General features: G+C 41.4%; 7 protein-coding genes across 7 annotated transcripts; 3 read left to right on the top strand and 4 right to left on the bottom strand.

Moving 5' to 3' along the window:
• Positions 1–96: 96 nt before the first annotated feature.
• RTT101 (cullin RTT101) lies at positions 97–2,436 on the top strand (the record flags this gene model as incomplete). Its single annotated transcript, XM_003680958.1, has 1 exon — positions 97–2,436. One exon carries the CDS (start codon positions 97–99, stop codon positions 2,434–2,436), a length of 2,340 nt encoding a protein of 779 aa, XP_003681006.1.
• Positions 2,437–2,494: 58 nt separating this feature from the next.
• On the bottom strand, positions 2,495–4,555 carry RGD1 (GTPase-activating protein RGD1; the record flags this gene model as incomplete). The annotated part of the gene is made up of 1 exon (XM_003680957.1): positions 2,495–4,555. One exon carries the CDS (start codon positions 4,553–4,555, stop codon positions 2,495–2,497), a length of 2,061 nt encoding a protein of 686 aa, XP_003681005.1.
• A 713-nt stretch (positions 4,556–5,268) lies between these two features.
• TAE1 (N-terminal protein methyltransferase) lies at positions 5,269–5,964 on the bottom strand (the record flags this gene model as incomplete). Its single annotated transcript, XM_003680956.1, has 1 exon — positions 5,269–5,964. One exon carries the CDS (start codon positions 5,962–5,964, stop codon positions 5,269–5,271), a length of 696 nt encoding a protein of 231 aa, XP_003681004.1.
• A 155-nt stretch (positions 5,965–6,119) lies between these two features.
• Positions 6,120–6,413, bottom strand: MIC12 (Mic12p; the record flags this gene model as incomplete). The annotated part of the gene is made up of 1 exon (XM_003680955.1): positions 6,120–6,413. The coding sequence occupies one exon, from the start codon at positions 6,411–6,413 to the stop codon at positions 6,120–6,122; it is 294 nt and encodes a 97-aa protein (XP_003681003.1).
• A 543-nt stretch (positions 6,414–6,956) lies between these two features.
• Positions 6,957–8,456, top strand: SHM1 (glycine hydroxymethyltransferase SHM1; the record flags this gene model as incomplete). The annotated part of the gene is made up of 1 exon (XM_003680954.1): positions 6,957–8,456. One exon carries the CDS (start codon positions 6,957–6,959, stop codon positions 8,454–8,456), a length of 1,500 nt encoding a protein of 499 aa, XP_003681002.1.
• A 39-nt stretch (positions 8,457–8,495) lies between these two features.
• On the bottom strand, positions 8,496–9,104 carry YPT10 (Rab family GTPase YPT10; the record flags this gene model as incomplete). The annotated part of the gene is made up of 1 exon (XM_003680953.1): positions 8,496–9,104. One exon carries the CDS (start codon positions 9,102–9,104, stop codon positions 8,496–8,498), a length of 609 nt encoding a protein of 202 aa, XP_003681001.1.
• Positions 9,105–10,166: 1,062 nt separating this feature from the next.
• Positions 10,167–14,996, top strand: RIF1 (DNA-binding protein RIF1; the record flags this gene model as incomplete). Its single annotated transcript, XM_003680952.1, has 1 exon — positions 10,167–14,996. One exon carries the CDS (start codon positions 10,167–10,169, stop codon positions 14,994–14,996), a length of 4,830 nt encoding a protein of 1,609 aa, XP_003681000.1.
• Positions 14,997–15,000: the final 4 nt, after the last annotated feature.

Raw genomic sequence — 15,000 nt, 5'->3', positions numbered from 1 at the left:
GTGCTCGAAGCACTGATGTTACTTGGAGGTCCCAGATAGGCTTCTACGAGGTTAAATAGCCTCTTTGTCTCAGGTTCAAACGCACACAACAACAAGATGCAACAAAGTGAATCAACATTGGCAATAGCTGAATCATTCACAGGCACGATGCCTACTGCTGATACTATCAATAAGAGGGCTCAGCAGTTTATATATGATCGAGTTAATGATATTTTTAACGATGTCTTTAGCTTTTATGATTCTAGGACAATGGAGAAAAAGGATCCAGCAGCAACTGAAGAATATTTCTGCACAATTGACAGGCATGTTAATGGCATTGGCAAGCTATGTAAGTCAGGAATCACCGTCTGTAAGGTCCGTTATAAAGGCAACACCTGTATTTTAATCAAGGACGAAGCTAAGAGATTAGGCATGATATGGGATGCACTACGAATTAGGGTTCAAGCACAAGTATCCATCTTTGTGGATCATTTTCTGGATCCTTGTCGAGACTCTGAATGCTTCCTCAGTGACTTAGTCAATCACTGGGGTACTATGCATGCTAATTATCAACTATTCATTAAAGAAATTTCGCCTCTACTAGAGTACATTGTGATAAATTATCCATCCGTTGCCAAAGAAGTTACAAGAGAGTTGAAAATTAGTGACTACTTTGAAATGTACCTCATCAGCTTACTGCGGTCGAAGTTATCAGACCATTTCATGCGTTTTCTTGAAGCTTTCCTTTCATATCTACGCCAAAAGCCTGTTCTGGCGAGGGCGGACCTTGAGATGCAGACCCCTCTTACACTGATGTACAAATATAGAATTCCGCTTGATAATGGACTGACTTTGAAGGATTTTTACTTTGAAAGTATTGGTAGATATTCGCAAGGCAACATTGATGTCGTGATTGATTTGTTTTTTTGTGAAAACTTAACAAAATACCTAATTCGCAATGCCTTAATCACAGGTACCATATCCGCTATGTTAATAAAAGAGACTAATGAAATTATACTCCGAAACACTTTGATGGAGGAGAACACAGCTCAGAAATTTTTCGAAAGTATGAAGGACTACGTCAACTTAAATTCAATCATTGGAGTTTCTCAAGAAATTTCTAGTCAGTTAGCAATCATACTGGCAGTATTTGAATCGCGATCCATGATGGATGAACTCGAGAGAATATATGCCCAAGTCATAAAGTCAACGCTCATGAAAGCCATTACCGAAGGACTTGAGGAATCAATGAAAGAGGCTTGCAAACTAGCTTTGCTAGTAAAAGGATCGTCATTACTAGACATCGCTCTGAAAGAAATTATAAAAGTACTTGGAGGCCCTATCAATGTGATGGAGCGGTATTTAAGGCTCTGTGAAAATTGCATTCGCAGAAATAACCATGAAATCATCACAGGAAGGTCACAAGAGTCGGGAAAAGGAATTGTTTTGTCACTTCTTGTCCCAAATACTTTGCAAATTTCTCCACAGTTCCTTGACATATATTCAAGGTCTCTTTTCCGAAGGTTTATACTACATGGTCCTACTGTCATTGAGACATTGCAAAATACATGTTTTCTAGAATGCCAATTGCTAGAGCATTTTACCGACCTTTACAAACTGAGTCCAGAATTTGATAGATTACAGACCTTAAAGATTGAGATCTTCAATTCTTCCCAAATGGCTCAAAAATTTGCATCGGAACAATCACAACCAGCCCTAGCAATGACACCTTTGATTCTGGAAAAGAATAAGGTACCGCTTGTCTTTCAAGAGAATGCTACTGCCACTAATCTTCCCTTGACTGAAGAAATGGAACAGTCCTGGGACAAACTTACAGATTTCTATCGCATGACTGATAAGAGAGCACAATTCAAGAAACTTTTCTTGATAGACTATCTGCAGCATTTCGAGGTTGAAACACAAATCATTTTGAGCAATAGTAAGCCTCTTGTTCTGGATCTCAGCTTTCATCAGACACGCGTGCTTTGTTTGTTCAATGATTCTGACTCCTTGACTTTGGACGCAATATCCAGCAGATCAAGAATAAACAGAGGTGTGCTGACTGAAGTTCTAAAATCGTTTTTGAATATAGGATTGCTCGTATCAGATAGTGAGAGCTACTTGCTTAACGAGGAGTTTTCGCCTGATGAAAGTAAAATTCGAAATGGGCTGCTTCGAGTGCGGATGGGAGTCACAGATAGTAAGTCTTCTCACCTTAAAAGGATCGAAAGTCCGCTCCATATGGAAGGCCAAGTTTCATACTGGAAACAGGAATTGATAAGAGCATGTATTGTTAGGTCCTTAAAAGGTGAGGAACGAGGCTTGAAACCCAATGATCTCTTTGCCAAAGTTAGATCGCAAATCTACGGTACTAGCGTTGGTGAATTCAAAGACGCATTGAAGAAAAATGTGGACGACAAGATGATCACAAAATGGAGAAATTGTTACAAGTATTGATTTATCTGATACGTAAAAGCTGAAAAATGCGGTGTCATATAATGTTGATTTGAAAAAATTAGTCAGCTTCAAATGCCTGGTCAGCAACATCTAACAGAACTTCCATAGCACCAATTTGGAAGTTAACATCGTGAGGCTCGTCCTCATTGGGCGATATGATCGTTGGGCCCCATATGATATTGAGCGACTTTAAGTTCATTCTATTTTGTGACTCATGATCTGCGACACGCTTCAAATGAAACAACAACGCTCTTAATGTCCAGTACTGGGCATCAGGTAATTTGTATATCAGACCATGCATATAGTTTTTTCTTGTCTTTTGATCTGGTATGGACAAGCAAGTTTTAATTTCAGGCCCCAGCTCCTCGGGCAACAACGAGCTTGGCAATGCGGCGAAGAAGGCTTTCAGTAGAGAACCAACCAAATATATATCCGAATCGGTATAGTTCTTAGGTGGTAATATCATAGCAACGTTTGACGGATCCCTGTCAATTTCTTCCTTCAGCTTACTGACATCAAGGACGTTAGCCGATTTTCTGTAAATTCCCTCTAAATCAAGACCGTATTTGTCAATGACGTAGATACATTGGCGAACTATGGCGGGCACCATATCTTGTTCGAATTCGACAAGATTTTCTATAGGTACTCCGAAAGTCTTAAAATTCTTCTGGGTTCCAGGAGGCATCGAGTTATTGGTCTGTATGTGCGAAAGAGGTCTGTCGGATTCAGCAGTTGCCATCGAAACAGTAGTTGACAAACTAGGTAGCCTTGCGTTAGAGTTTCCAGGATCCAATGTTTTAGATCTGGGATCTGTATCGTTATTGCTTGATATAGAAGCCTCGTTGGTGACATGTAGTTGCGAAAACTCGGAACTCGTCTTGGGCTCTCGTTGAGCTGAGTTAACGGAATTTTTAGGTGGCAGGTTGGGACTTTTGAAAGAAGTATTCGTTGAGCCTGCCATTGACGGTGTTGACGGACTGGAAGTAAATGGGGTCTCATTGTGTGTGGAAATGATTCTCTTGGGAATCGAGTTCTTTGTTGGATTTACAGCAAAAATTGGGGGGCTTCTCTTACTGCTTGAGTCTCCGAAACCCTTAGCCATGGAAGGATGCCTCTTATAACCAACGGGAATCAAATTTTTGTTAACCATCAGCCCATTCTTTCCCGTATTATTGTATCGATTTAGGAAATCATACAAATCTTTCTCGTTGGTCACAGAAGATGCAATAGATTTCATTGACTTTGTTGAGTCAAATGGGGTGACTGTAACCCCACTGTTCAGAATCAAATTCTCTGTCCAAATGGTATATTTTTGTAATTGGATAGACATAGCCGTGTCAATCTCTAAAATCAAATCCTTCAGCTCAAGAACTATCTTTGGCCTCTCTCTCGTGATAAAGGTATTTCTCAAAGAATCAGAATAATCCACCTTTTGTTTATAATCCAAATCTGAATTATCAATCTTTCTCAGTAATTCTTCTTCCTGTTCCTTTGTGGTCTTGGATCCTCTCAAAGTCAACTTGGTCTTTGTAGGATCTGTCATTCTCAATTTATCCCAATCCTGGCACAATGAGTTATATCGGGCTTGAGCCTTCTCTGCGCTATGAATGGCATCTGCGACTTCTTTTTCCAATCTTCTGCTATTCTCCTTCACTGATTTCCTCATCTTGGTCATTGTGAACAGTAGTGCACTCATTTCATCGTACATCTTCTCCAAGGCTGTTACGTAACTTCGCTTGACTTGAGCCAATTTGCCATCAAACTCCAGAACATCGTGAATTCTTCGTTTTAGAGAGCTTCCAGAAGCGTCCACAAAGAAATGTTTGAACTGCTTAGCCAACTCTTCGACATGTTCTTCCTCATACACGTATTTTTTACGAATAAACTTGGTAAACTCCTCACAGGTCAACAGAGACTGCTTCAATCGGGACAGCAGTGCGTTAATGGCAACATCCGAGTTCATCACTTTCTGAATCTCGGGATTCGATAACATCTGATCTGGTGATTTGATTTCGATCGGCGCAGTTCCATTGTTATTAATAGGAGGTGACAATGGCGTAGCCGGTGTAGCTGTAGGTGGTGAGTCCACGGATTTCTGCAAACTGGAAGATCCACTCATCGGTCTCAGTTGCGAGTAACTCTTTTTATGTCCTGTTTTGATTTCTACTTGCCAAGAGCTTAAACTTTCTTTGGGCCCTTCGGCATCCTAAATCTGAACGAGTTCACACAAAAAAGATAAATTACTGTCTACAAACAGCTCGAAGAGTTCATTAGCACTTGCCAAACATGCTGAAGTCTCCGGCAACTATCACGAATCGCTATGATGGCCAACAAGAATCGAAATAGTCCTCTTCAGAGTCCAAGCGAAAGTTTTGACAGGAAAAGCAGTCCCAAACTACTCTGACTATCACTTCAAGAGTGTATTAGGTTTATTGAGCGCCCAAAACGACGTCTATGGCACCTTAACTGCTTCTGGGATACTTCCAAGCCCTCTTTAAATTTACTGAAACTGCTCGTATTATGCGATTTGGTATTTTTTCACTTTAAATTGGTGATGAGACGAATCTTCATGCTTAAAACTTACACTTCACTCTAGCAAGTAGTAGCAGCACCGAGGCTGCTGTAGTGATTTATAGCGATTCAATAATGTCACAAGGGTTTGTGATTTGATTGAATCAGTGCGAATTATTTCGAATTTTTTAATGATGATAAAAATTTCTGTGCATAGTTCAACTGATTGAACTACAAAATGAAGATAAAAACAACCATCAAATTTAGTCTTTTGCTCCTATCTGAATTTTATTCGAATCAATTTGCAATTATCTTATGTGTCTATAAAGTCGTAGGTTTCAAAGCGTACATTCTAACGGGATATAACTCTCTTGGAAGACCTTTTTGTCTGTCAGTCGCTATTAGTTTGAGTCCGCATCTTTCGAAGATCTCCTTAAACTTGGTGTCCGATCTTGTCACGGAGGAGTCCTCAGGGTCAAAATCGTCATTACCAGTGGGTGTGTTATTTTCCTTGACGACGATTGTACCATTTGGTTGTAAAGCTTTCTTGCATCGTTGTAAGAATTTCACTAATTCATCGTCGGGCAAGTGTCCAACGCACCATTGGCACCAAATGAGCCAGTATTTGCCTTCTTCAGGTTGCCAGTCCTGCATACCCATATCGTAGATTTTGCCGATCTTGCCCTCTTCCTTCAACTCATGCAACTCGATGTTCATTTGTTCGACAAACGGTTTGACAGGCTCTAGTAGGTCTACTACGTCGCAATGTTTGGATAACATATTTTTGGTGACTCTTCCAATTCCTGCACCTATATCTGCACCAATCTTCTTGCAATTGGCTTCTGGGATCATTCTAGATTTTAGTTTCCTTAGGAAATGATTTGATCCAAGCACATCCATCGCTGGTACTACGGTTCCCTCGCCGTAGCCACCAAGCACACCATCCACAGTGGCTGGAATCCCGGTCCAGTAATCTATAGCATCCTCGTAATCGATCTGCGAGTCCGGTGTGGTCATATTTGGCCGACTCTTCTGTCACTTTTGTCCATTAAAGTAACTACATTTTTTGCAAATCGACAAGCTTTTAATCAACAGTCTCTTGTTATCTACATGAAAATTACTTACCTTCAAGCCAGTAGGCAAATTCTCGGGAATATATAAAATTAAGTATCTCAATTACCAAATGAGTAAACCCATTTCACAGTCTCTCTAATTTGCTCGTTCCATAGGTCCTTAAAAGTCTCAGAAATAGGTCTCTGGACCACTTCACGCATCTCGGAAGTAGGTGGGCTACTACGCTCGATATCCTGTTTCCTGTCCAGCAGACCTCTGGTTGTATCGCTCACTTTTTTCCACATAGAGTGGTTGTAGTGATAGCCGTATCTGTCGACCGCATAGAAGTAGTAAGAAGTTGCCAATGCACTTGACACTAGAGCCACGGAGCCCAACTTCAATATCTTGCTCATCAGGACCTCTGAAATACTCCAGTTATTCACCTCCGGATGTTAGTTCCTTTACTACTATATGAACTTCGAACCGAATTGAATAGAATCGCTTCGTAATGGATGATTGGTAACATAATAATGATTTACACTCATTTTAAAAGAGATTTAGGTAGGTAAGACGTTGTCGATAGAGCCAAGAATCTGTAATTACGGAGGTGCCATTGAGATGGATTTTCATGAAATATATCGGATTTTTTTCCTAGGACTTTATGGCATCTCAAGCGATGCCAAACGTTGAGAAACCGAATTTGATCAAAAAAAATACGTAGAAAGGACTTGGGAGTAGACTCATGCTGCAGACAGCACGTTGCATGGTAATTATGACCTATCTTGTTTAGACCTGAGCTCGTTTTGCTTTCATTCATGAAATGGGCTGTTTTTTGAAGCGATGAGCTTCAATGAAAAAGTGAAGCAGAACTGAAAGTTTCAACATAGGTCATCACAAAGAAAATATAGGCTCCAGAGGTTGAATACCGGTCAAATAACTACCCAAAAGTGTTGAAAATGCTTACCCGATTCGCTGCTCGTAACAATCGCTCGGTTGTGTCTGCTGTTCGTCTGTTCTCCAGCAAGTCAAATGTTGCTGCTGCAATGGGCACTAAAGGCCAGACCCTTCTATCTCAACACGTCCAGGAGGTAGATCCTGAGATGCACAAGATTCTTGAGGGTGAACGCTCCAGGCAGAAGCACTCCATTACTTTGATTCCCTCTGAGAACTTTACTTCCAAATCAGTGATGGACCTACTGGGTTCCGAGATGCAAAACAAGTACTCTGAAGGTTACCCAAGTGAGCGTTACTATGGTGGTAATCAGTTTATTGACCAGGCTGAGTCTTTGTGTCAAAAGAGAGCTTTGGAAGTTTACGGTTTGAATCCCGAAGAATGGGGTGTTAATGTGCAGGCCTTGAGTGGTGCACCAGCAAACTTGTACACATACTCTGCTGTCATGGAGGTTGGTGACCGTTTGATGGGACTGGACTTGCCACACGGTGGTCATTTGTCTCACGGCTACCAATTGAGTTCCGGTACTAAGATCTCGTACGTTTCCAAATACTTCCAAACCATGCCTTACCGCGTCAACCCTGCAACTGGTTTGATCGATTACGACACTCTGAGTATGACTTCGAAATTGTTCAGACCAAAGGTTATTGTTGCCGGTACTTCCGCTTATTCGAGAGTCCTTGATTACAAGAAGTTCCGTGAAATAGCAGATGGTTGTGGAGCCTATCTGATGAGTGACATGGCACACATTTCTGGTTTAGTTGCTGCTGGTGTCACTCCTTCTCCATTTGAGTATTCCGATATTGTCACCACAACAACTCACAAGTCGTTGAGAGGTCCAAGAGGTGCCATGATCTTCTTCAGAAAGGGTGTTAGAAAAGTCACCAAAAAGGGTAAAACTATCATGTACGATCTAGAGAAGAAGATTAATTTCTCGGTTTTCCCAGGTCATCAAGGTGGTCCTCACAACCATACCATCTCTGCATTGGCTGTAGCTTTGAAGCAGGCCTCTACACCCGAATTTAAGGAATATCAACAGCAAGTTGTCGACAACGCTCGCGCTTTTGGTGAACAACTATCCAAGCGCGGTTTCAAGTTGGTTTCTGGCGGTACCGACAACCATCTGATCCTGATTGATTTGTCCACCATGGGTATCGATGGTGCTCGTTTGGAGACCATCTTGGAGAAGTTAAACATTGCAGCAAATAAGAACACCATTCCTGGTGACAAATCAGCACTATTCCCATCTGGGTTAAGAGTTGGTACCCCCGCCATGACCACTAGAGGTTTCAAGACCCAAGAATTCTCTAAAGTCGCAGAATTTATCGATTCGGCCACCAAGATGGCCATTGCTTTGAAATCTCAAGAGTCTCCAGACACTAGCGACGTCAGATCCAAATTGGCCAATTTCAAGCAATTGTGTGAGGAATCTAAACAAGTCAAAAACTTGGCTAATGAGGTTTCTCAATGGGCTGGCCAATACCCAGTTCCTGGTGACTTATGATTAGGATCTATGAGCGTATATACATATACCTATGGTAGATTAGCAACATCCCGAACGAGCCTTGGGGCCCTTATCGAGTTCTAGAGCCGCATTATGTTTCGAGACATCCAACTTTTTGAACTTTCCGGGCGGTATATCATTCACCAAACTCTCAAACAACTCGTCGATTCCTTCACCTGTCTTGGCACTCACGGTGAACAACGGCAGTCCTTCTATAGTCCCTACTGGATCATGCTCCAGATCTTTCTTGTTCCCTATCACTTTTATACGTAAATCATCACGCCGATCCTCCTCCACATACGAATTCAGCTCTTCAATCCAGCTCTGAGCTTTCCGTAAGCTTTCCGGCTTCGTAACGTCGAACACAACTAGTGCAATATCTGTATTTCGAAAGTACATGGGTGCCAATGATCTGTATCGTTCCTGACCAGCAGTATCCCAGATCTCCAAGTTAATTCTCTTTATAGAACCATCACACTGCGGTACTTCAAACGTCCTAGTGGTGAACGCTGCTCCAATAGTGGCATTAGTCTTCTGAAAGCTGCCCGTGACATACCTCATTACTATTGAAGATTTCCCCACAGAGGACTCGCCCAGAAGTACCAGCTTCAAATCACTGACATAAACATCGGCAATACTACTAGACATCAAAACAGATATCTCCACTACCGTCGAAATCTGTATTAAAGCCTATTCGAGATGGTTGAAGCTTATTATTATTAAGAGCTTCCCATTACCCTGCCAAAAATTCCAGGTATTTAAGTAATTTAGCCGCCGAGCTTAGAGTTATAATTCCACTTGTACATTTGAGAGCTGATCTTGGTTTGTGAGAAGGAGAGGTTCGCAAAAGAGGAGCAAATTTATTGTGACTACGCATTGTTTGACCAGTCGTAATGTCCTGTTGTATGTCAAGGACCTTATGGAATATCGAAGGTTCAAGTAGTCAATGATGGTAGAACTAGATTCGGAATAGAGTTCGATATAGAAGTCATTCGAAAAGTTTTGATAATGGGAATTTCCAGTATCATAAAAACGTTCTAGCCGCCAATGCTGTTTAGGTAAATGGGGCTCGTGTATTCTATCGGATTAGGCTATCCCGCTAAACATTGAATAGATATTTACCCGCAATCAAGATCTGTGTGGCATCAAAGAAATACAATCGCCTAGTATTGGGTTTATCGTAATTATTTGGTATACCTGGCCGAAATAAAAGTCAAGGTATTATCCTGTGAACGGCCATGGACGCATGTTGAATGTTATATTGTGGTCAGTCATACAGAGGAAGATTTGACTGCTCATTAAGAGATAGTTTAAAATCCCTTGCAAATCATATCCTCAAATGCGCTATATGGTTACTTCTCACTATAAAACAATCCAAATATAGTTACACTTGTCTGCGCCAGGCCAGCTGGCTCCAGGGAAGTTGAGAATAACATTTGACAACCTACGCAAGAGCACAACAATGCTGCTGATGACTGCCAGGGTGGAGCAGCTGGTCGTACGCCAATATCCATCACGTAGGCCCATCACATGATGGAACGTTTTATGTGATCAGAAGTGAACAGACGCGTTTCACAGCGAAGTGATGAGTACTTCGACAAAAAAAAAGAAGGGCTCATCTGAATTAGGCTTCATAAGCGCTGAACTGAAGCGATTCTTTTGACGCCATCGTTCTGCATTTATCACTTACGTTAACCAGGCGGTATTATAATGTCGACAAAGCCGGACGGTGATATGCATCGAGAAAAGAAGATGCGTGCAATTGATATGTTGAATCATTTTATTAACAAGCGGTCTCAAGCTAAAGCTAAATCCGTGTCACCCACCGCACGTAATTGGAAGAATTCACGATTATCTCCACCCAACACTGAAGAGCCTAACGAGGATGCAAACAATGTATCACCTACTCCAAAGAGACGAAAGTTTGCCCAATCTAGTCCTGTAAGGAAACCAGAAGAGCCTGTGCTATCAACGGACGTTCAACTAAAATTACCAGCGACAGAATCATTGAATGATAAGGCTGAAGGTTCACCGGGCACGAAATCAGTAGCATTTTCGGACAAATTAGACTCTTCGCCAACGCAGCGCACAATGAATTCTTCTCCTAGACAGACACCAGCTTCTGCACCTTCCAAATCAATCTTGCGAAACCCTATCGAGTTTCAAAAGAATGTCAGTCTAATGGCTGATCCTGCTGGGAAGCCGAAGTCAAAACTCGCGGGTCGAGGAGGACAAGTTAACGATACTTCTGATGATATTGATCCAACATCTTTGGCATTTTGGGAGTTTGGAGAAGTGCATAAAATGCTCGATTCCAGTAATTTCAAGGAATTTCAAAAAATTATTGAAGGTGGGTTGGAAATCTTGGCGAATAATGAAAGGAGCCATGTAGCTCGAAGATTCGAGGTATATGCTTCATTTAATAACATTATACCACCAAACAATTTGAAGTATCATTCGGAACTCATTGAAAAGAAATTTGATATTTTGATTCACAACTTGAAAAAGATTATAGAGGTGTGTCTACCGCATTTACGAACGGAACAAGAGAAATTGCTTGGCGCTGGAAACAAAAAGAACCCTTTTGGTTCAAGACTTTATATTCAGATCGTACGATTGTTCGGGTCTTTACTCGCCCATTATCGTGTCATGAGAGCGTTAACCAAGTTGCCATCGTTGAAGGAACAGCTTGGGGAAGTTTTAGAGTTGTCAAAGGAAGCATTGGTCCACCCAAATGCAAATAAAGTTATCATTGGGGCACAATACACTCTACTAGCTTACGAGAAATACGGGGCTTACTTTTTACAGAAGGAAGATGTTATGAGCATAATTAGAAGTGTTATCAGAACAAAAGATATTCAGAGTACAAATCTGATTTGCGAAAAGCTCCATCTTATGAGAAAATTCCTTTCAAAATACACTAGCGTCATGCTTGAAATAATACCGGAATGGTTGCCAAGTGAAGTGCTTGCGCAAATCCTCAGTGATGAAGAGGTTCACTCATTAAGTATTCTACAGGCAGGGATCGCGGTGGTTTTAGACCTTCTGAAGAAGTCTTTGGATTCATCCGCTATTCACCAAACTATCAACCGATGCATAAGAAATACTCTGGCTAAAGATGTTATGCCTGAAGGTGCCCAAAATCGATCAGTACATGGCCACTCTTTAGAGTGGGGCTCTACGACATTGGAGGAAATGTTGCAGAAGGAAATTACTTTTCTAATCATCAGCAAGAAAGAAATAAAGTTCGCGATGGATTTGTGGTTAGCAATGATGGGACTCTTGTATAATACAACTGAAGCTCTTCTGGAGCTTAGCGACACTGATGAACGCGGGTGGCTCAGGTTGAATCATATTTGTTTTTTATCTGGAAACTCTTCTGCCAAATTCATCGCTCTGAAAGCCTGGAGAATAATTACCTATTACAGCTGGGCTCATGTGCAAGGCAAGTCCCTACATCATGACCATGCCCTGATTCGGCTTCTTAAAATGCCATTTGAATTCTCATCAACTTCTCACTTAGAACCTGATGTCTGTGAAGGTCTTATATACTATTTGACCGGCATGGTTTTTGTCACTTGTGGAAATTCAAAGGCTCAAGAACAAAAGACCTTTAGATTCTTTTGGGAGAATCTAATTTCGCCAATATACCATGACTTTCTTTTCACCTCTGATAGCATAAAGTTGAAGTCAGCCGCCATCAAACTTCTCGCGGTATTAATCGATGGCAAAAGTGAGACCGGGACTTCTAAAACCAAAAGCTCATTTCCCTTGAAAGTTATTGCTTCTGTTGGTGTTACCATGAAGGAAATTGAGCCCGTACCAGCAGATACGGTAGACGATGCGTATGAATTGGTGTTGACATTGGTAAGCAACGCTTTGTCCATTGACTCATCCGAATGGGCCACAAGGTTTGAGCTTTTCGACAGTATGCTCAGATTGCTACCGGCGGAATTTATCGATGATACTCATTTAACGATTTTTCTGGATCTTGTCTCGCGGCTATTTAGTCAAGCAAGTCTTCCAAAAGACCCCTCCACTGTTCTTTGTCCTCTCGTCTTAAGTTTGACGGGACCGTTTGCAAATTTCGTTTTTGAAAGCAGCAAGAACTTTCAAAAGCTTTTGAAAGGTGTTGATCATTTTTATGGGCAAGACTCAGAAATTAGATTGACCTTAATGAAAGAGTTCTCTAAGAAGCTGAGGAGGCAGATTTCAGAGTTCACTATTATTGAGAGGTTTCTGGAAGTTGGCGATTTATCTTGCCAAAGATACGCGTCAAACTGGATTGGTTCCGTTTTATTGCCTAACACTCTCACGACAAGCGAGCTTCATAGCTTTGCTAGCATTGTCAAACTACTTCTTTCCCCTCAGGCTATTGGTGCTCTATTGAATTTCTGCTTGAATTCAAAAGACAAACCTGATATATGCGAGCTATTGAATATTGATGATTGGGGTGACGAAAAAGTCGCAATACTTGTTAAAGCGGTTGTTTCCTTAAGCTCCAATAAACTTGTTCCCTCTCTAGCGGTGAAGCTACAGAAAATGCTACCTTCACGTGTCTCTTTATTCAATGAACTGTTTACAACTCTTCAAACCCTCAAATATGAAGAACTCATAAGGCACGTCATCATCGCCAATCCTGAAGCTGCCAATGGTATAATATTATTAAATGGCACCCAAGCGCCGGCTGTTTTGCCTAAGGGTTTACCGCGCGACACACTTTCTTACTTCGTTTCGCAGTTGCCCAATTTTGATGAGAACGCTCAACTTGGTATGATTAAATGGATCCTAGACATGAATGAGGCAGATTTGCTGTTCGCTGATCGTGGGGAGTGGAAAGATTGCGTATTCCTTAGAATAGGAAAAGATGGAGAATTTTCGAATGAATTCAAGATTCTGATTGCAGATGCTATTAGCCAACTTTATGAGAAGCAATCCTGGAAAAACCTAAGCAAGTGTATCCTGTATTGTATGACTTGTGGTCAGGTGCCATGCGTCGAACAGGTGTACGTTAGGATGAGAGATAAAAGACGGGAAAACAATTCGCCTAAATCGCCCAAAGCTGACGAATGCAAATCTCTGAATTCCATTCTCAGTGAAAGTATTAAGGAAATTTATCAAGGCGATGCAATAGATACCGCATTTGAGGTAACAACCTCCCTGATTGAACTCAAAAAGGTGCAGAACTTCTCATCATGTCGCGAAGAGTTTTTGAACTTCTTCATCATTCGAGCATCCAACTTTGTTTCAGTTGAACAAGCTATCGCCTTAGAACTTTTCGAGAGATTCATTGCCGTTTTGATGGAGTGCTTCGATGAAATTATCCTATCATTTGTGGAAAGTATCCTCTCAAGTATCCTTAAAGTACTCACAGACCACTCGTTGCAGGTCTTTGGATTGCTTAATCATCATTTGACACTAAAAGGACACCTCTTTCATAAGCTGGAGAACTACAAGACTTTATTGGAAAAGTCCGGCGAAAGCAAGCTGGTGAAAGAGAATGTAGAAGCGCAATGTAGCAATGGAGGTCCAACATTGCTTGAACCAATACATACAGGAACTACTTCCAACGCGAGTGACATGGGCCAAGATAAAAATCAATCTGATGACATTAACAAAGCGGCCGTATCTTACATTATAGAAGTACCTGCAACTCAGGGAATATCAAAATCAGCAGAATCGACAGAAGGACGGGATTCCCAAAGAGATATGAATATTGTGACATCGACTATAATACACGACACTGTTGAAAGTACCGAGATATCCAGTTTTGTAAAAATGGATGTAGCAAGTCAGAAGGCATCTGAAGAAGTAGCAAGGGAGCATGAGTCATCTGATGGTTTCTCGCTAACACCTGTCGCTCAGGCCATCCCGGTCACCTATCCGGTCGCACAGACTTCGGTGGAAGAGATAACAACTAATAAACATAAAGATGCTCAAGATCCTGGCCAAAAAAAGGGAGCTAATATCGATAAGAAAAAAGAGGCCACTGTCGAATCCAACGACGATTTTGCGCCTGCAGAGACAGACCAAGATGATGAATTTCTCCTGGCAATGGAGCAAAAACTGGAGACGACATCTAATAAATTGGCACCAATTATAGGACAGAATCCTCCTGAACAGAATAAATTGCAATCAGTTTCATTAGATGATGTAGATGCTCCGGCGTCTTCAAAGATTCGCTTTCCAATCTTCAATTCTTCAAAGTTTCAAGGCCGTAGTGTGAAAGTTCTGAATAACACAACAAATCTGACTCAGAACGCTAAGAATGCAGACGAAAAGGAACCGGATAATAACGCAAGGTCTAACGGCCAAACCCTCGAAGAATCAAGGTGCTCAGAGGATGCAGTTTCCCGAGATGCAACTCCGTCGCTGCGTATGCACTTCCCATCTAAAAAGGCAAGAAAACTGGTTAATAGGGTGCGTGCTTTCACAGCAGAAGATCTTTCACATCTACCTCCTGAAGAAAAGAGAAATTTGCGCATAGAATTATTAGATTTCCTCATGAGCCTTGAACACGAGCATGGGTTCTACCAATAGTCCT

This window comes from Torulaspora delbrueckii, chromosome 4 (assembly GCF_000243375.1).
Source record: "Torulaspora delbrueckii CBS 1146 chromosome 4, complete genome".
In the NCBI taxonomy this organism is placed as follows: Eukaryota; Fungi; Ascomycota; class Saccharomycetes; order Saccharomycetales; family Saccharomycetaceae; genus Torulaspora; species Torulaspora delbrueckii.
The sequence above is the reverse complement of the archived record's forward strand: the minus strand, read 5'-3'. Positions and strand labels throughout refer to the sequence as shown.